The 21,345-nt window shown below is 48.2% G+C and overlaps 2 protein-coding genes and 1 long non-coding RNA gene across 3 annotated transcripts in view; 1 reads left to right on the top strand and 2 right to left on the bottom strand.

Moving 5' to 3' along the window:
- LARS2 (leucyl-tRNA synthetase 2, mitochondrial) overlaps positions 1-19,212 on the bottom strand; it is a 278,606-nt gene extending 259,394 nt beyond the window's left edge. Inside the window, exons 1-2 of the mRNA XM_033413190.2 lie at positions 18,951-19,212; positions 2,637-2,851 (exon numbers count right to left, since the gene is read on the bottom strand). The gene's annotated coding sequence lies outside the window, so the exon portion shown is untranslated. The remainder of the gene's footprint in view (positions 1-2,636; positions 2,852-18,950) is intronic.
- LOC125965666 (uncharacterized) overlaps positions 1-21,345 on the bottom strand; it is a 313,457-nt gene that overhangs the window by 259,394 nt on the left and 32,718 nt on the right. The window lies entirely within an intron of this gene.
- Positions 19,344-21,179, top strand: TMEM158 (transmembrane protein 158). Its single transcript, XM_004283836.4, has one exon. It carries the CDS (start codon positions 19,659-19,661, stop codon positions 20,538-20,540), a length of 882 nt encoding a protein of 293 aa, XP_004283884.1. The 5' UTR covers positions 19,344-19,658; the 3' UTR covers positions 20,541-21,179.

A 21,345-nucleotide genomic window follows, 5' to 3' on the forward strand; every position in this document is an offset into this window, starting at 1 on the left:
ACACATTATTTTAATGAAGTTCAGTGACATCAGAGCAATGGAAAAGTGATGCTTACAAAGCTTTGAATATCCCTCCTCTTGTGTGTTCCAAGCATCCATATTGTTGTCCCAAACGGGTGTTACTCTTAAGCTTGGTGCAGACAAGAATTTTAATCTTAAGGCATGTTTCTTTCAGAGATATCAGGGAATCTGATTTAGGCCATAGCAACTCATTAAAGTCTCCTGCTCTCTACTCGCTAACACCTAAAACTCCTAATACTTTTTCACTCTTCTGCTCCAACATAACTCTCATCCATGCTGTCTTTTCCCATCATCAATACATTTCCAGGCAACGTGTTCCTTTTATGTTGTACAATCCTGCTACGCAAAGCAGCCTTAGGAGTTCTTGTTACAACATAATTGCCTTTCTTTTGATAATCAACCCGTATATTTTTTCTTTTAATATTTAAAGCTGGAGAAGGGGAAAAAGTGACCTAAGAAGAAACAAAATCTGAATAGTCCTGTATCTGTAAGACAACTGAATTTATAATTAAGAAAAAAAAGTTCATTACAAGAACACTCCAGGCTCACTGGTGAATTCTATCAAAAATTTAAGGAAGAAACAATATGAACATCATATAACCTCTTTCAAAAAATGGAGGAGGGATTTCATTTTATGAGGCTAGCTTATCTCTAATATCAAAACCTGACAAACACATTACAAAAGAAATACAGACCAATATCCCTTATGAACCTAGACACAAAAATCCTTAAACTAGACACAAAAATATTAGTAAATCGGGCTTCCCTGGTGGCGCAGTGGTTGAGAGTCCGCCTGCCGATGCAGGGGATACGGGTTCGTGCCCCGGTCTGGGAGGATCCCACATGCCACGGAGCAGCTGGGCCCGTGAGCCATGGCCACTGAGCCTGCGCATCCGGAGCCTGTGCTCTGCAACGGGAGAGGTCACAACAGTGAGAGGCTCACGTACAGCAAAAAAATAAATAAATAAAATAAAATTAGTAAATCAAATTTAACAATGTTTAAGAGGATAACGTTTCATGACGAAGTGAGGTTTATTCCAAGAATGCAAGACTTATTTTACCTTCAAAAAGTAATCAATGTATATATTAGTTATCTATTGCTGCATAAAGAAATCACTCCCAAAATGCAGCATACTAAAGCAATGAACATTTATTATCTCACTGTTTCTGTGGGTGAGGAATCCTGGTGCTATTTAACTGGGTTTTCAGGTACAGGGTCTCTCATGAGGCTGTAGTCAAGGGGTCAGCCTGGATAGTCATCTCATCTGAAGACCTGACTGAGGGAGGATCTGCTTCAAGATGACTCATGTGGTTCTTGGCAAGATTCAGTTCCTTATGGGCTGTTGGGACTGAAGCCCTCAGTTCTTCTCTGGCTAATGGCCAGAGGCTTCCCTCTGTTCCATGCCATGTGGACCTCTCTCTCCAGAGGGTGGCTCACAACATGGCAGCTGGCTTTCCTCGGAGCAAGTGAGTGAGGGAAGTCACCCATGATGGAAGCCACAGTCTTTTTATAACCTAATTTCAAAAGTGACAAGCCACTACTTCTGCTGTATTACATTCATTGTAAGTGAGTCACTAAGTCCAGGTCATTCTCAAGTAGAGGAAATTACACAAAGGCATGAATACCAGGAGAAGGGGATTACTGGGGACCATGTGAGGGGCTGTAAACCACATTGTAGTTCAACCCATTAAAAAATCAGAATAAAGGACAGTAAATGTGATCATTTAATTTACAAAGAAAAAGTGTTTAACAAAATTCAACATCCATTCATAATAAAAATTTTCAGCAAATTATTAATAGAAGACAACTTTCTCAACTTGATAAAAGACATCTATATAAAACCTAAAGATAACATCATACTTAAATATGAAAGAGTGAGTACTTTCCCCCTAAGAATAGGAATAAGGCAAGGATGTTCACTCTTAACACTTCTATTCACCATAGTCCTAGAGGTCATAGCAAGTTCAATAAAGCAAGAAAAATAAATAAAAAGTAGAAATATGGGACAGGAATAAGTGAAACCATCTCTATTTGTAGACAATATGATTGTGTATATAGAAAATCCTAAGGAATCTTTTTAAAAATTACTAAAACTAATAGATGAGTTTAGCAAAGTCACAGAATACAATGTTAATATATAGAAAAATCAGTGTTATTTTTATACTGTCACAAACAATTAGAATATAAAATTTTTTAAGGTACCATTTATAATAGCATCAAAAAGCATACAATATTTAGGATAAATTTAATGAAAGATGATGTGCAATACCTCTGCTAAAAAACTACCAAAAATGCAGAGCAGATTAAAGATTAATGGACTAAAGGAGAAAAGTAACCACATGACCATTTTAATAGAGGCAGAAAAAGTCATTTAACAAATTTCAACTCATATTTATGATCAAAAATCTATTTTAGAAAACTAAAAAAAGGAACCCCTTAAATACAGCTGCCAAAAACATATATATTCAGTTATCTATGGCTGGATGACAAACTATCCCAAAACATAGTGGCTTAAAACCACAACAATTTCATGACTCTGTTGGTGCTGAATTTGGGCAGTGTTCAAAGCTGGGCCGTTTTTCCGGTCCATCTGGCATTGACTGAGGTCACTCACCTGCATTCCAACAGTAGGTGGGCTGGGTGGGAAGGCTTCATTCACCTCTGGCACCTCAGGTTCCTCCTCCTGGCCTCTCCCTCTCTGCGTGGCCTCTCATCAGCCAGTAATCTAGCCTGAGCTCCTTTACGGCACAGCGCAGCCTCCCAAGGGTATAGCATCACTTCCAGCACATTCCACTGGTCAGAGCAAGTCACAGGCCAGCCCAGAATCACCTGGAGGGGAAAACAAACTCAGCTCTTAATGGAAGGACATGATGAACGGAGTGGCAAGAATTGATGGTGACCATCTTTCAAAGTTACCTACCACAATGAATGGATGAAAAGATGAACAAATAAGTGAGTTATAAACTTCCTTCTGATTCTCACACTGGTTAAAGAAATGAAGAAACTAAACCCCACACTCCTGATTCTTTTTAGCCTGTCTTTCTTTAAGCAGAGAATAAACTGGTGATAGATTTTTTATGTCTTTGCTGGTCTGTATAAATTCCAGTATGGCATTAGCTTCACATAAAATGGCTGACAACTTTTAGCATCTTCCTTTAGTGTCGTTTTAGTTCCTCCTGCCCCCTCCTGCCCTCTTCTCTCATTCCGTTTCTTATTATTCTCTTCTCCCAAATTCAAACCCAGACTACAATCTCTCATTTTGGGGTGAGGAGGCTAGTTCCACTTTGCCCACCTTACAAGACCCAAAGAAATGAGACTCTAAGTAGTAAAATGTCACCAGTCTGGGGCAATTATTTTTCAGAACTGCGACCTTCCTACATGGCCGTTAAGTTTTTATGCCCCTGGCACATCCATGTCCTCCATTTGGAAGGCAAGTTCTGGTCAAATCCAATTATTATGTGGATTGCTGGGCCTTCAGACTCAGTAGTTACTCTCTGGTTTGACTCCAATCCCCTGACCATCCTTTCATGGCTCTGTACCTAAAATATAGTCGAGCTTTTATAAAAAACTTTTATAAAAGCTTTTATAAAAACCAATAAACCCAAAGGCCCATTCTGACTAACAAGTCAGGTGCACACAATACAAACTGTAACAAAGGGGAGTATGGGAGAGCCAAGGCCCTTTCTTTTATATATATTAAAAGAACACAGCCGGGCTTCCCTGGTGGCACAGTGGTTGAGAGTCCACCTGCCGATGCAGGGGACGCAGGTTCGTGCCCCAGTCCAGGAAGATCCCACATGCCACGGAGTGGCTAGGCCCGTGAGCCATGGCCGCTGAGCCTCCGTGTCTGGAGCCTGTGCTCCGCAACGGGAGAGGCCACAACAGTGAGAGGAGGCCCGCGTACTGCAAAAAAAAAAAAAAAAAAAAAAAAAAAAGAACACAGCCTGTTCCAGGAAGCCAGTGACTCAAAATCATTGTAGAAACCAATGCAGAATTCCTTCCATGTATAGGATTTTTCTTCCTTAAAAGGCAGTGTATAAAAGGGAACAAACTAGCAATATTTCCTGGAATTTGGAGGCCAGACAATGCCTCAATGTTTCTTTATCATGGGCATTCTGGAGAAAGTCCCTCAGTGCTGGAGGGGAGGAAGAGAACACCCTGGGAGCCATGCTTGCCCACAGCATTTCAGCAGATACTGCAGACTGCCAACACGGATTGTATATATTACTTTGAGGAGAGAGAGAGAGAGAGAGAGAGAGAGAGAGAGAGAGAGAGAGAGAGAGAGAGAGAGAGAGAGTGTGTGTGTGTGTGTGTGTGTGTGTGTGTGTGTGTGTGTGTGTGTGTGTGTGTGTGTGTGTACGTGCATACCCTGGTGCCCATGGCTTTAATAATGACCTCATTCCTTTCTCTTTTAGAAAAGAGATAAAATACGTAATTTGAGAGCTCGAAGAGACATATGAGACACACCACCTCATTAACAAATGAGTAAACAAAGGCCAGAGAAATAGAGTAACTCATCTGAGGTCACACAGCTGATTGGAACCAGGGCAAGAACACAAGGCAGGTCTCCAGTCTTCTAGCTGGAGAGTTTGTGCATCACTTAAATATAGGTGGACACTTACTAACACATCACTATGTACTTGGGTACAGGGAATTTGATCAAAATGAGCTTAAGTGTGCTGACTCTAGACGATGCTATTCGATACAGTAGCCACCGCACATGTGGCTTCTGAGCTCTTGAACTGTGGCTAGAAACACTGAGCAACCAAATTTTAAATTTTATTTAACTTTAATTAATTTAAATGTGAATGCAAAAACCATTACTTGATTCAATAACTGGGAAACTTTAAGTCTATCTGGAACAACCTGAGTATGTGTATCTATATATAAATTTTATGAAATATAAAATACAGATCAAGTATTTCCAGTGAAAATATGATGACTGAATTGAGATGTACTCTAAGTATAAAAGATATATTAGATTTCAAAGACTTAGTATAAAAAATGTAAAATATATCATTAGTAATTTTTCTGTTGACATGTTGAAATAATCTTCCGGATACATTGGGTTAAATAAAATATATTAATTTCACCTACTTTTTACTTTTTAAATGTAGCTACTAAAAGATTAAAATTGCATATGTGGCTTGCATTATGTTTCTGTTGGACAATCTAGAGTCAGACTGTCCACACTGAAATCACTGCTCCACTATATTCCCAGCTCTGTGGCCTTGGGAAGATTATTGGGTAGCTTTGAGAAGCAATTGTCTTCTCTGAAAAATGAAAGAGAGAAAGGTGTGAGGATATCTTTCCCCTTTCTTTTTCTGTTTCTGGCCCTCACTGTGTGATGACATGGTGTTTGGGGCAATGGCAGCCACTTTTAAATGATAGGGAGAAACGTGGCCAATATACAAAGCGCACAACAGCCACTCAAGAAGGGCTAGCTGAGCAAATGACATAAGTAAAATTTCCTGGCATGTGGTTGGGTTTAAGAATCCATCATTCCCTCTCTTGCTTCTTTGCCCCCACATCCCGAACACTCTTTCCCCGTGATCTCTCCTTGTCTGCTCCTGAAAAACACATCTAAGCAGATGTAATCCAGGGCAGACACATGTGTTATTTGCATATGATTTGCCAAAATTTGTGTGTAATTGGCTTCTGTCTACAGAATCTGATCTCTGGCTATTCGATTTTAATGCTGAAATTAAGATATACAGGAGGGTCATTCCCTCTGCCTCCCTCAATCTATCTTTCTACTCTTCCTTCCCAGCTGGCAGCGTTGGCCTGGTAAGTGGTCAGAGGTCTCTAAGGGGTGAGGAGGTGCTAGATGAGAGGGGCAATGGGCCAGGAATGGGATGCTTTGCTTTTATAACACGAGGAGCAGTATGAGTGTAAAGGGTCCCGACCAGGCTAAGGGCAAGGGTATCCTTGTGATGTGGCTGGACTCTGCTGATCTGGGCCTGGAAGCCGGTCCTCCCAAAGCTTTGAGCTGGTGGGACTTTGAGGGTAAGAAGAGATCAGGGCTGAGGGAGGTGGGGTGATATCCTACGGGGAAAACAAGAGCACATAATAGAGACTGGGAATCCAACAGGAATCGGGGCCAGAGGTGAGCAGAAGAAATGTGAATACCCCAATGCCCAGAGGTGTTTCAGAGACATCAGGGTGTCTATGATAAATAGGGCAGATTTCCAAGGTGATTTTAATAAAACTTAATAAAATCCAAAATGACAAGTTGATGCCTGCACATTTAAGGATTTGGGGAGGGGCAGACTGATCTGTTAGTTACAGCGGGTCTCCCAAACTGTGGATTCCGATCTACCTGGTGACACCTTCCTCCTAAGCACGGCACCCCACCCATCACTCTCATCCATCCCTTCTGGAGACAGCCAGCCCCTCCCATCTACTTGTCCCCCCAGGTCTACCCAGCATCTTCCATCACCCTCATTCCCTCTGGGACCACCCAGGACCTCCCTTTCCTACCACGGTTGTCTCAGGCTTCATGATCACTGTCCAAGAGTCAGGCAGAGAATCTGGGACAGGGCATGGAGTTTGGACCTGCACATTTAGGCCCACACAGCACGCATGATCTCATGCACAGACGGACACAGTTGCATTTTAGCAAGTCATACCCAGACAGCATGATGTCCTAGGTAGAGTTTGCTATTCTCCGAATAAGAAATACCATGAACTTCACACTTTGCCTCGCCAGCCTGCAAGGTGCCAGACAGATGCTTCCCTGATGCTAAAGATGGTCACCACGAGCCCAAACACTCCTATGCTTAGCTTACATTTTCTGCCTGGCATCTAGAAAATACTTCATGCAAATCAGCCCTCTCAAGGAGGCTGAAGACCCTCAGGTGACATTTTAAAGCAGTTGTGCTCTAAAGTAGCTTTGAATATGAAAAGGAGAAAAAAAACCTCACAAAAGTATTTGCAGTTCCTGTGGTTAGTTCCCAAATACCAGTACTCTAAAAATTACACAAGAATCACCTTGAGAGGTGTTTAAAAATATGGATGCCAGGTTTTCAGCCCCAGGGATTTTGATTCCACATGTCTTGTGTGAGTCCCAACACCTGTGTTACTAGGATTTTGATATGCAGCCAGGGCTGAAACCCACTGACTTGGACCATCAAAGAAAGGTGATGATCTGTACTTGAGTCTGTTGCCACCCGGGTATCACTTGCAATTGGGCAAGGATCTCTGGAAACAAGGTTCCCAGGTAGGGAAGGGTTGTATCTCCATCCAAACAGTATGCAGATTTGTCAGGAGGCAACAACTTGATCTAAAGTTTCAGTAAAGGGGGTAGCTTAAGCAGGCATACCTAATCGTCCACCTATTTGAGACATAACCATTTATCTTCCTTCCTGTGGGACTTTTGATATAAGGGGAGCTTACCTGCCCACCTCGTCCCCAGCCATTTGGACATTTGATTTTTCATTAACTGTAATGAGTAAAATTAATAATGAAGCCCGTGGTGCAGGATAGTTTATGTTTCTTGTACACGAACCTTGTCGAAACAGGTACCAGGCGTTCTAAGGAAGACCTAGGATTTATGTCAAATTCCTTATTAAAGTGTAAGAGGAGAAACAAAGTCTGTACGTTTTGTGTTTTGTCTAAAACTGTGAGGCCTCCTCACTGCTGCCTGGGTTGTTACCATGCTCAGATAAGAAGGTTACCCACTCCTGCCGCTGCTCAGCCCACTTTAATTATTTTTACACTCAGTCCCCAACATCCCTTTAAACCATTCTTCTCTGCCCAGATAGACTGTTACACCTGTCTTTGCAATTATGGGAGAGATGCTTAAGTGCCTTTTCAAAATCCCTTGTTAATGATCTGGTAATTATTGTGGTGACTTTTCAATGAAGTGTGAAGTGCTCAGCTGGCTGTCGGCTAAGAGAATCCCCAGGCACCTGGAAAGAGGGACACGGGAAGGGAGAAAGCAGGGGAAACACCCAGAGCCTAGGTCTGTCCCAAAGTTACAGGGGAAGCCCCATCGGGCCAGAGAAGGGCCCGGCCTGAGGCTGGCAAGGCCACCAGGAGCTCCTGCTGGCAGATGAGAGCTCTCCGAGTCCTGGGAACAGTCTGACTATAGAACCTGGGGAAACTATATAAATGCCCGGCAAATCCCCAGCAGTACCCTAGTGGGCAATGCCACGTCCCACGGCTGGCTGCAGGGAGGAGCCACACTCCTGCACTCAGACGACAATACTGTCCTCGGTGCCCCTGCCCCAGTGGAGTGCCTCCCTTCCCTTCACAATCCACATCCATTTTAAGCCATCAGGGCTGCTGTCCAGAGAGGCCCTGCAAGAGCTATCGATGCTTTTCCTCCTGTCCTTCAGATCCCAGCAGCCAGTGGGGACCAAATGTGGTCCAGCTGTGCTGGGCACTCCCCACATCTGGAAGCCCAGTATGCGACCCATCTCCACACCTGTGCTCCCCAACATCCTGCTTCCACTTGTCAGAGTAAAAGGAGCACCCCAGGGACGGAGACAGCGTGTTGGATCTCTCACCGCCTGACGACCCCTCATAACCAAAGAGGCTGCCACACGCATCAAGGCGTGCTAACCGGCCCAAGTTCTCGCAACACCCGAGCTGGCCCTTTATCCCCCTTACCCCACAAAAGGAAGACAGTCCCAATGAAGAGGAGAAGTGCCAGCCCTGAGGACACATTTGACTGTGGAATCTTAAGGAGCCAAGGACATCATCTGGTGCAGGCCCCTCGTTTTACCAATGAGACACTGGAACTGAAGAAGGTGACGCGATGTGCTCAAGATAGAAGGCTCACCAGCCAACACCAGGGCAGGACGAGAACCAGGTGCCCTGGGGCTTCCCCACCTCCCGTGGCTTTTCCGTCAGTGCCCACCATGAGTCTGGGGTGACTTCATATTTTCACGTGCTGACTTGGCCTGGCTCCCCTTCCTCCACCAGCAGAGAGCTGTGTCCCTGGTCATCTCTGACATGCGCTTGGTACAGTGATGATTGAGTAGAGCTGCCAGTGAGTTGACTGGTCCCTGACCTGGCTTCTGGGGCCGGACTCCAACCTCTGCTGGCCCAGCCCTGCTCCCAACACTGCTCCCCATCCTGGCACCTTCTCTGGCCTGGATACCATGGAAGCTGCCCTGGTTAGTTGCTGGAAATCATCTTTCCAAACCATGGAAAGATCTGGATCTCTTTAGTTAAGCAAATCCAGATGATGGGCAGTCTGGGATCCCCTTCTCTGGAGAAACTGGGAAGCAGATGCCCCTGGCATAAACATTTTTATGTAACGTTTTCTATCTCCAGGAATAGTACTATAATAATATGTGACAAGATGGAGCAAACACTGTTCACAAAATTCCTCTTAGGGAGAGTATTCTATGTGTTCAAGAGAAATGCTCCAAGTCAGTGGTTCTCAAAGTGTGTCCCCAGACCAGCAGCCTCAGCATCACCTGGAAACCATCAGGGGTCTTGTTAGAGATGCAGATTCTCAGGCCCCACCCTGCATTGCTGCATCAGAACCACTAGGGTGGGCCCTCCAGGGGATTCAGGAGCAGTTATGGTCTGGAAAGCCAATTTTGGTGGAGATCGGGAAGCTCCAGAACATGCTCCAGTGGCAAAATCCAGGGCTCAATGGTCTTGTAAGAAGGAAGGGTCTGGTTCCCTGCATGGCTCAGGTCAGGGGAGTCCCAGGATAGATTGGGAGGTAGGATCCAGGGAAGAACTGGATTGCTCTTTACAATAGAAGGGAAGGACTTCTGAGGTCCCCTGAGGAAATCTAGGGGAGAGGAGAGTGAAGACAGTGAGGCTGGGTGCTATGTGGGAAAAAGGAAGAGAGAGTGAGACCCCCATAACAGGGAGTATCTCAAGACATTGTCGGTGGAATCACAAGCCTTATGCAATGTGCCCTCTCCCTAAACTGCACAAAGCATCGGTGAAGGTTATGCAAATAACCAAAGTTCTGGGGGTTCTACACTCTGGACACCATGAGAGGAGCTAAAGTCTGCATGATGGTCTCAATGCCACACTCAGCAGAAAACTCTCTGTAAAGAGAATTGTCATGGCTGTGTACTCTTTCATAAGGAGAACATTTCTCTATTTCCTAGCCATCCCCTTACTGGGGGGCATTTTGTTGGTTTCCAATTTTTCACCATCGTAAACAACATGATAAATGTCTTGGAGCTACAAACTTTCTCTTTATTCACGATTATGACCTTGGAACACAGATTCACAAATGTTGAGTGATTCGGTTCAAATGCTAATTATATAGAGAACAGAAATTTCCCCTGAGATTGAGCAGGGGAGGGAGTGGTGCTCATTTATGAATATGATCAAGGAGAGAAAAAAGTGTCTTCTTTCTTTGAGAGAATTAAAGGGGTTCAAAGAGTACAGCTGGCATTCTGGGGGCTGTGAGAAAAGGGAGTAGAGGGGCTTCCCAGTAAGATTAAAGCAGTGCTAAAGCTGAGGGTGTTTTGAGTGATAACAAGAGGGCTGACAGATAGCTGCTGCATGTATTTGGTTGCATGTGTCAGACACGCAACTCTAGCCTGCTTCCATTTTCACAACTGTGCTTTTAAGCTCACAATCTGGTCAGAACAGGGGCAGTGCAGGCTTCAAGTCCTGCTAGATCAAGGGTCACAAATGATAACAACAAGCCTTCCGGCATCTCTCAGAAACTGCTATTGGTTATTCCTTCCTACCGTAAACAGGCTTTCTGTGTGCAGGGAGAGGAGAAATGGGCAGGGGGTGGAGGAAGGAGTGGGCAGAGCTGCAGACAACTCCAGTATTCCTTCATTCCAGCCAGACATGCCAGAGGAAAGAGATGCCTTCTCTCCTCCAGCTTCATGTATCAAATCCCAAGGACGGTCTCTGATTGGCTGGCTTGGGTCACATGCTCCCTGGGCAAATCATTAGGGTTAGGTGGCTGGGGCACTATGATTGGCTAGGCCTGGGTCACATGTTCATCACTGAAACCAGGGTCCAGGTACTCTAACTGGTAGCACCACCAAAACCATACGGATTTAGGGAGCAGCAGATACCCCAGAGAAAGGGAGGTCCTTTCCTGAAGAAACAGGCAGACAAAACCAGATATTCACTATCTGTATTCCTTCATACCCTGGCAGCTACTGTTAGTCCATCACAATATTTCCCCCTTGAGCCTAGATTCAGCCTCAGAATCCTTCTGAACACAGCACTCAGGTAATGACTTCCAGCCAATCCAAGCTAGCCTACAAGATAAAAGTGATCTGCCATTTTGAGGCTTAAGACAAGATGCCAGATCACTGATGAACAAGAGACTAAAGTGAACTGGATTTAAGAAAGGTGTAAGCCACAGGGGTCAGTTCAGAACCCTAATGGGTCCCCTCTGGGAGATGCCTGCTCAGGGGACTGTAGGTGACTGCAGGTATCAGTCTCTGTGACAGTGAGATGGTTGGGCCCTGGTGGAGCATGGGACATTGTGAGACTGTCTGCCTATGGGAAGCCAAATGTGTTTCCTTTCCATTACTGTCACTGAAAAGCGAGTCGCAAGTGGGCAGTGTGGGAAATCTCTGAGCTTCACTCATTAGATTTCCACAGGAGTTTGGCTTTAAGAGAAATCTGATCCCTCCCACCTGTGTGCTCCATTGCTTAGTCAGCAGCCAGCCAGAGAGGGCGATACATGCTGGGCTAGGGTGGACAGGGCTGGAACCACAGGCCCAGTTCCAGGGTGGCACTGGGTTCTTCCATGGAGGGGCTCACAGCTCACATCTCCAAAGTGCACAGGGCAAAGCAAACTGAGGTACCATCAAAATGAAGACTGCCATTGACGGGGACAGCCTGGATGGTGAGGACAGGGCACAGCCAGCTCTGGGTGACCCTGGTACATAGCTTCAAGCAGGCAGTCACCTGGGGATTCTCATACCATGCAAAGGACTGCAGGAGTTTGGCCAACAGGCCGGGTACCAGGAAGAAGCATGACCTGATGGCCCCAGTGGCCTCACTTGGACAGTGGGCTCCAAGTTCCTGCCTATTCCCATGGACTCCTTCAGGACTTAAGGGTGGGGTTGGTTCAGCCTGGGCTTCCACTCACATCGGGGTCTCCTGGGGCCTGACCCAGGTTCTTAGCAGAGCTGGAAGGAGAAAGGCTTCAATGCATCAGAATGGAAGCTTGCCAAGTGTGCTGACACTTTCAGCCCACGCAGTCAATCCTCCATCGTGTAAATAGAGTTAGGAGTGTGATTCTGGCAATTATAAAGCCCATTATTTTCCTCTTCTTCTCTAAGTAAATTAGAAAGGCTCTTTGCTCTCCCTTTGCAACTGGACCTCATTTTTAAAGTGCAGCTGTAAAAGCACTGCAACAGACTGTACTTACAGAGGTGCCATGTTTGATGGCCAGTTGGCCATGGGTTTTGGCTTCCAGCCCTGGTTTTGCTGCCAACCAGACTGTGATCTTTGGTGAGGCCAGCAGCCATCTTTGGGCCTTGGTTTCCCCATTTATAAAACGAGGAGCTTGGACTAGGTGGCCTCTGCGATCCCTTCCAACTCTCATGGCCACAGGAATCCAAGTGTGCTTGATTACTAGGGATGGCTCCGGGTAGACAGGAATGTACGCTAGCTTCTTTTAAGCCAGGAGCCATCCCTCTTTCTTTATTTTCCACATACAATGATGAACCCCTGCAGGTGCAAATACATCCATTTCCACAGCAGTGTAAGGAGAGAGGAAGAGCTGCGTGCCCATGTTTCTGGAACCCAAAGTGCTAGCCACTCTCACTGAATGCTGTTTTGCAATAAGAATCCCATTTAACCCTTAGAAGAGAGTAGCTCTTAGGCCCATTTCACAGACAAGAAAACCGAGACACAGTAAAGTACTGCATCCAGTCTAGGTCTGCCCAGCTCCAAAGGCCATGTTCATAGTCACAACTCTCTCAAATCTCCAAATCTGGGGACTTTAGTAGAGAAAGAATGGGTAGACCAAGAGGCCAACTCAACACGAAGGCAATGCCAGGCAGGACCCCTGAGTGACAGGACATGCCCAGGCAAGTGGCAGATGTCCCCTTGAATGTGGGGCCAGTAGATCCAGCAGGAAGGGGGTGCAGTGAGAAGGCATGAAAGACTTTGACAAATGTGTTCCAATGTTCCTGGCCCTCTCCAAATGGGCTCTTGCTTCCTCCGTCTCCTCCCTACCTCTGGAAACGGAACACCAACGATTTCACTTGAAGGGAGTGTTTGGTGCTGTTTTGAAGCAGCATGAAGTAAATTTTTATGACGCTGGTTACTGCTTGATGGGGAACATTTCAGCTGCCTTGGCTCTGATGACCCAGCTCTGTCTCCCATATTTGCCATACTGAAACTCTCAGAATTTACATTTATAAATGTTAAATGACATTTTAATTTTTTATAAGGTGGATACAAGAACAACAAAATAGGGCTTCCCTGGTGGCGCAGTGGTTGAGAGTCTGCCTGCTGATGCAGGGGACACGGATTCGTGCCCCGGTTCGGGAAGATCCCACATGCTGCGGAGCAGCTGGGCCCGTGAGCCATGGCCACTGAGCCTGCGCGTCGCGCGTCCGGAGCCTGCGCTCCGCAACGGGAGAGGCCACAACAGTGAGAGGGCCGCGTACCGCAAAAAAAAAAAAGAACAACAAAATATCATTTGCTTTAAGGGTTGTCTTTCCAAAAGAAATTACTTTAAGCAACACCAAAGTTTTAGAAATGCACATCACCATATTACCAAAAAAAAAAAAAAGTTTTTAAAAGATAGTTTCAGTTAGTTTGCCTGACAGATGCTCACCCTGGAAATAAGTGTTTAATGGCGGTTTTTTCACAGAAACTATTCTGCTATCCCCATCAATGGGGTTTAGTCAATACCTCTTGAATATTTCGCCAAGTAACTTGTGAATACATTATCTTAGAATCCATCAACGTCATACCTGAAAGCTCTCAGGTATCTCAGGAGCTCCAGGCTGGATGTCTGCGCAGCTGAGCAGTCCCTGCTGAATCCCAGGTTCCTGACCAGCACTTACTGAGTACCAGGAGCCCTGATGGCCCTGGAGGCAGAGCAACAGGCATGGGGAATCCAGGGCTCCATCCATAAGGATGCACCAGATTGGGAAAACATCCTCCAGAATTTCAGTATTGATGGAATTTATGAACTGGGACTGAGTGTAGGCTAGATATAATTGGAATGCTGAAGAGATGCAGATGACCCATCCTTTGCCAACTGCCCAGACATCCTGCTCCTGCTTCCTCATCATTAAAACAGGACAATAACCTCCAACTCACAAGGCTGTCGGTGATGGCAGAGACCATTTAGCAGGGCTGTGATTAAGAACACTGTTGTCAGATGAGGTTTGGATTTTGGTTCCGCCACTGTGATTCTGCATAAGTGACTTAATCCCTCGAGGCTCCGTTTACCTCATCTGTAAAATGGTCACAGTAATCTCTTTCTCAGGAGACTACGGTGGGGATGCATTTCAAGTGGTTGACACAGTGCCTGGAGCACAGTAAGTGTCTGTCAAGGGACAGTTATCATCTGGTGAAGGTACCAATGCTAGGCCAAACCCAAAAGAGGGTCTCACTTGGCAGGATTTCTCTCCCCTTCAAATTATTTCACATATGTTATCACCTGGGCACCATTTTCTTCCTCACAGTTCTCTCTTAGATACTCTCCATCTTCCTATAACAGCACAGGCTTCTTATTGCCTCAAAAAGTCTTTGCTGAAATCTTACCAGAAGCCCAGCATGATGTCTGGGTCTCTGGATAGAAAAGAAATACCAGCAGTGGCCCTGCCCACCATGCACAGAGGATATCCACAAGCAAACAATGAATGCACCAGACTGAATTGTCTTAGTAACAGCTTGAGCTGGCCACAGCAGCCTTGTCCCAAGGCAGCCCACGATTAATTGCCAAATGAATTGTGTGGGCTATAATTGCTGCCAGAAGTACACGGAGGGAAATCTCCCTTCTGACCACAGTGATCAGGAAGAATAAACATCCACACCCTGGAGATCTGGCTGAGCCACCCGGTGAGGTCACGAAGCAGCCTGGAAGCAGAGGGCACAGGACTGGTCAGGCTCTAATCACCTGAACACTGGGGGCCCCCAGCCCTCCCCCAGTGCCTGGTACAAAGGCCCAGCTCTTCAGCTGCTCCTGCAGTCAAGTTTCCCATCTGAGGAATGGGATTTCACAGGGAGACTGGAATGAAAAGAATTCTTCCCCTATTTCCTAGTGCCCGCCCCCCCCACCCCCCCGCCCCGTCAAAACACATGCCAACCCAACTACCACAGCCTTCACCAGTGACTCTGGTATAGCTGAACCACTGGTTTCTAAGCCCCTCTTTCCTCTGTCCTATTTTTACGATTCTTTTGTGGTTCTTGCTTACTTCTCAGTCTACAGCGTGTGGTAATCATATCTAACAAATTACTGTACCTGTGGCACTCTGAGGTCGTTAGATGAAAGGAATTCAAATAACCCAGGGAGATCTTTTTGTTAATTATAACTTCAGTAGGCAGCATAAGGAAAAATTAGCTAACACCGGGGGAAGGACACAGGAAATGAAAAGAATGAAACAACTGGGCATCATTAGTAATTATTTTCTTTGAAGTCCTCATGATTGTTTTCTAACAATACGGTCCATGTAGAAGAACTTGCTATTTGTATTTTATAGACAAAACAGAGATTTATCAAAGTCTTCCATTCGTTTGATAAAAATGATAGGACTTGAGGAGATGGAAGGAGTCTCGTTTGCCTTTCTTCCTTAGATAGAAGGGAAGTCTGGGCTCATCTGGGATGTTCTTCCTAGTCATTCAGCTTGCCCTGACTCATGTCCCTCAGTGCTGCTGGGTGTCAGGGTTTGCGAGATCAATTCAGTCTTCCAGGCCAAACTCTGCCCCGGCAGGTGGTTCCCCATGGGACCTGGCTCCTCCACCAGTCCCGGGCAGGGCAGGGCCAGGTGGGCGGCTCCAGGCCTGCAGGCTGGTAGGGGCTACGTGAGTCTTGTTGCTGTGGAACTGGCGTGGCTCTGTCCATCTCAATTCCCTGACCGCTCCCTGACATCCTGCCTGCTGGGTTGGCCCAGTCTATTAAATTCACTCACTCATTCATCAGCTAGTCATTGAACCCCTACTATATGCCACGCACTGTTCCATTGAACAAAACAGATAAAGCCCTGCTTTGAGGCAGCAAGCATTCCAAAGAAGGGATAGACATTAAACAAAGAAGAAAAACCTACGGTGTGACGGCTGAAGATAAGTACCAGGAAGACACGGAACCATGCACAAGAGGATGGAGAGGGATGGGGATGCTGGGAATGGGTGCTGTTTTACAGGACTGGTCCGGAAAGGCCTCTCTGGGGAAGCTGACATCTTAACAGAGATCTGTGGGAAGGGAGGGAGCAAGCAAGATAGCTATCAGAAAGAATGGCATCCTAGGCAGAGGAAACAGCATGGGCAAAGGCTCTGCGTCTGCATTTGCTTGCTGTGTTCCAGGAATAGCAAGGAAGGCAGTATGCCTGGAACAGAGCCGGTGAGGGAAAGGGAAAGGGAAAGGGAAAGTGGTAGGAGATGGATCAGAGAAGGGACCAGGAGCCAGACAACTTAACCAGGTCTCCGCCTGTAGCTTGGGCAGAATTCTTAACCAGCAGGCCAACTCACTCAGTCAGCAACTGCATGTTGAGTGCCCTATGCTCCTGGCTGGACCCCAGATCCCCTCTGGGCTGAAGGGAAGAACACAAAGTGATAATGGCTGTAAAAGGTAGTGGGACTTCAATTTCCTTTTTTTTTTTTTTTTTTAAGTATTAGTTGCACATTTAGAGAATACGAAGATTGCAGAAAAGAGCAGAGAAGTAAAGAATCAGGTAGCCGGGATTCTAATGGTTTCCTCCACTGTTTTCCAATCTTTGTCTAATGCTGTTATAATATGTTGGTTATATATATATCTTTAAAAAGAAACTCGACCAAAAGTTTTTATCAAAATGAAATTAGAATTACACCATATATTCTTTTAACTTATGCACAGACTTTGGTACCCAACCTCAATAAGACAAGACACAACTAGTTCTTTGAAAAGCACAAACTTTCGAGTCAGTGGAGACTGGACTGATATTCCGGTTTTGCCACCAGTTGCTGTGGGGCCTCAGGTGGGTTACTCACGCTCTTTGAGCCTCAGTCTTTTCACTGTAAAATAGGTATCACATCCATAGGATTGTTGAAAAGAGTAGAGATGATGTGTGTAAAACACCTGGCATGTGGAAAGTACTAAATAAATGGTGGCTGGTCAGAGCTATTAGCAAACAGGCAAATTTGTCCAATCAACAAACACAGCCTCTCCCCTGTGCTCAAGTGCTTCTGCCATTGCTGGTAACACAGAAGTAAACAAGACCAAAAACAACGTAATTTTATCTTATCTTCCCAAATTCCAATTGCCCCTAAAGACAGCAAATCAATCTAGAACTGTGTGGTTGTCCCTCTGAACGAGGGTAAGGTTTTGGAGTCCTACACGTGCTGGAAAAGTGGGCAGAATTCAGGTTCCTAGGACGCAGGGCAATGGTGGCACAGCCTTGCAGCTAACTATTTGGCTCCCCAAGTGGCTCTGTGTCTTCTTCCTTTGTTGCTGCCTCCCTGCTGCTCAGACAAAGCCAGCAAGCTCCCACCTCTGGCTGAAACCCTGGAGAGCATCACCTACTGTCAAAGACAGTGGACTCAAAACCCACCCCTTGAAGACTGGGCCTCTCTCAGCCCTGAAGATTACCTGAGGCCCCTGTTCTTGGGCTGTTCACCAGCCACATGGCTCAGACTAAAACCGCTCTGCCGTATCAGACAATAAATTCTGTTCCTGGCATGCAAGTCTAAAAGGAAAACTAACTTTTAATAAAAGCACGAAAATTCACATTGTTCTCTCTGGTAGCTTGCTTCCCAGCAGAAAAGTGACGAAGGCTTAAACAAAAGGGAGTCCCATCCCCTCAAGGAAATTCATCATTTCTGTAGAAACCAAGGGTCATTCCAGACAGCCAGCTCGGGCTAGACTGATAGGAACTACATCTCATCAGCCAACGCATGAGCACCTCTGTGAACAGATGGACAGACACTGGGTTGAGTGCACTGATCACAGCAACCCCGCAAGGCAGGTACCACTGACCCCACTGTTCAGATTGGGAAGCCAAGGCCAAGTCAGAATAATAACTTGCCCAAGTGGAAAGAAGGCAGGTAGGTTTGCGACCTATATTTTGGAGCTGTTTTTACATCTTCCTCAACCTGGTTTGACTTATTGTTAGAAACAATGGATAACTCTGCCAGAAATGTAATCAGCCACCAAGCCTAGCGATGTAGTTCTGTTCAGGAAATGGAGCTGGTTTAGACGGAGTGCCATTTCGGTGATGGCCTGTTTCTGCTCTCTCCACCCCTTCCCTCTCAGACTCAGGAATAGCTGGTGCTCACGCAGCACACTGGCTTCAAACCACAGGGGTATTCTCTTGGAGCAGCGTCAGTGAATTTTTCTTACCAAGTGTAAAAGGCCAAACTGCTAGGAAAGTGTTTTTTAAAATATAAATCTGATCTTGGCACGTTATTCTTGACAGGCCTTCCTCCACTTAATATCCTAACGGAGATGAATCTTCCCTTGAACAGACTCTACATACAAATCTTTCATAAATACGTGCTCATTGGACTTGCCAGACAGGGCCTTGCACATGAGGAGCTGTTTCCTGGGAATGAAAGTCCCTATCAGGAAACCCCAGAGCTGCAAGGTTATGGGGCTCACATTCCCACCCGACCCTCTCCACCCCAACTCCATAGAGTTCTTGGAATTTTGGGGTTTGCTTGCTGTGAGAATACCAAGTGGATCTATTGTGTTGGAGGTACATTAAAAACCCGCCAAACTCTCCGGACCTAAGAGTCACTCGTGGCCAGGAGTTCTGGTTCTGGCTCTTGGGGTGGCCTGGGGAAGTGTTTCCCCCTCTCTCCGCCTCAGTTTTACCTTCTGTAAAAGGAGCGAGGTCCAGGTGAGCACTAAGGTGAGACATCTCAGGCCCGCCTCAGGCGTGACAAAAGTCTCCCTCCGAGGACGCCATTCCCTCAAAGTGCCTTCGCCGCTTGGAGTTGGACTCCGGCGGTGTGGCGGGGCCGCCAGGGCGCGTCCGCAAGCTTCGCGAACCGGGCCAAGCCACCCCACCCCAAACTATCGGAAAACAGCCACAGAAGCGACCGTCCGGGCCCACGCGCAGGCCTCGGAGTCCCACCCCCGCAAGCTGCCTACACCCCTCCCGGCCCGCCCGACCACGCCCCCGCTCCCGCCGCGGCGCGTGCAACCCCGCCCTCCCCGGAGTCTCCGAGCCTAGCGGGCGGAGGGCGGGGCGGGATGGGGCGAGGCGCGCGGGAGGCGGAGCCGAGTCGGGGAATCCTGCTCCCGGCGAGCGCAGGGCCCAGCAGAGCCGCCTGGCCGTCCGAGGGCTCCCGCGTCGGGGGCGGCGGGGAACCCCAGACACCGCCGGGCCGGGAGGGAGCCACGCGCCAAGCGAGCCGCCGCCACCGCCTCCGCGCCGCCCCCGTGGGCTGAGGGGGGCCCGACGCGTCTTCACTCCGCCCGCCGCCAGTCCCCGCGGTCCCGCCGTCCGCTCGCCGGCTCGTCTCCCGCGCGCCATGCAGCCACCGCCTGCCCTGCGCGCGTAGGCGCCCGCCACAGGCCATGCTGCCCCTGCTCGCCGCGCTGCTGGCCGCCGCCTGCCCGCTGCCGCCCGCCCGCGGCGGGGCCGCGGACGCGCCGGGCCTCCTCGGGGCGCCCCTCAACGCCTCGGTCAACGCGTCGTCTGCGGACGAGCCTGCCGCCCCGCGGCTGCTGGCCTCGGCTGCGCCCGGGGCCCCCGAGCGCCCCGGCCCGGAGGAGGAGGCGGCGGCGCCGTGCAACATCAGCGTGCAGCGACAGATGCTGAGCTCGCTGCTCGTGCGTTGGGGCCGCCCGCGGGGCTTCCAGTGCGACCTGCTCCTCTTCTCCACCAACGCGCATGGCCGCGCCTTCTTCGCCGCCGCCTTCCACCGAGTCGGGCCGCCGCTACTTATCGAGCACCTAGGGCTGGCGGCGGGCGGCGCGCAGCAGGACCTGCGCCTCTGCGTGGGCTGCGGCTGGGTGCGCGGCCGCCGCCCCGGCCGCCTCCGGCCCGCCGGCGCCACCGCCGGGACGCCCACCGCGCTGCCCGCCTACCCCGCGGCCGAGCCCCCCGGGCCGCTGTGGCTGCAGGGAGAGCCGCTGCATTTCTGCTGCCTGGACTTCAGCCTGGAGGAGCTGCAGGGCGAGCCGGGCTGGCGGCTGAACCGCAAGCCCATCGAGTCCACGCTGGTGGCCTGCTTCATGACCCTGGTCATCGTCGTGTGGAGCGTGGCCGCCCTCATCTGGCCGGTGCCCATCATCGCCGGCTTCCTGCCCAACGGCATGGAGCAGCGCCGGACCACCGCCAGCGCCGCCGCCGCCGCCCCCGCCGCCGTACCCGCTGGGACCACCGCCGCCGCCGCCGCAGCCGCCGCCGCCGCCGCCGCAGCCGCGGCCGTCACCTCGGGGGCGGCGACCAAGTGACCCGCCCCACTCCTCCCCTTGTCCTCCCTATGTCCGCGCTCTCGGTGCCTTTCCCGCCGGGAGACTCGGCCGGTGTGCTTCGTGCAGTAGTGACCGTTAGTTCTTCCGGGGAGGGGTCCGCGGAAGAGGCCCCAGCGTGTGGGAAAAGCCAGGTTTGTGCCGCGCTTCTGGCTCCGAAAAGCAGATGCAAGCCCTTGCCCTGCAGGGTGAGATCCGCAGCTTGGAAGACGGAGAGGAGGGAAATGGGGCCCTTTCCCCTCTTTGCGTCCCCCTGCCCTCCTTCCTCCCCGCACCCACGTGCCCTATATCCATGGCAGAAAATGACCAAATCCTGTGTATTTGTTTTATATATTTAATAACTGTTTTAAATGAAAGTTTTAGTAAAAAAAATCAAATTGCTATTGCTGTAGTAAGGGAAGCTCTTTGTATCTGAACATAGTAATTGAAGTTTGTTGTTTTTTAATTTATTTAAAAGGGGGAGGAGGCATGGGAATGATTTAACACTGATATATTGTTACCGCTGAAAATGAACTTTATTAACCTTTTTCCAAGTACGATCTATCCAGTGACGTGGCCAGATGGGCATTTCTTCTTGTACTTCTGTGTTTTTTTGGCTTTTAATACAGACATTTTCCTCCAGAGATGCGTATGTGTCTTTATTTGATTCGGAAAAGGAATCCAAGAATTACAAGATAATCCCCTGAAACGTGAGTAAGGGAATCTTCAGAAAGTGAGAGAAGGGCTAACTCTGTCTCCCTTACCTGTCTGGGAGAGGCGGGAGATGGAAACCATACTACTGACCCTA

Source organism: Orcinus orca, chromosome 10, assembly GCF_937001465.1.
Source record: "Orcinus orca chromosome 10, mOrcOrc1.1, whole genome shotgun sequence".
NCBI lineage: Eukaryota > Metazoa > Chordata > Mammalia > Artiodactyla > Delphinidae > Orcinus > Orcinus orca.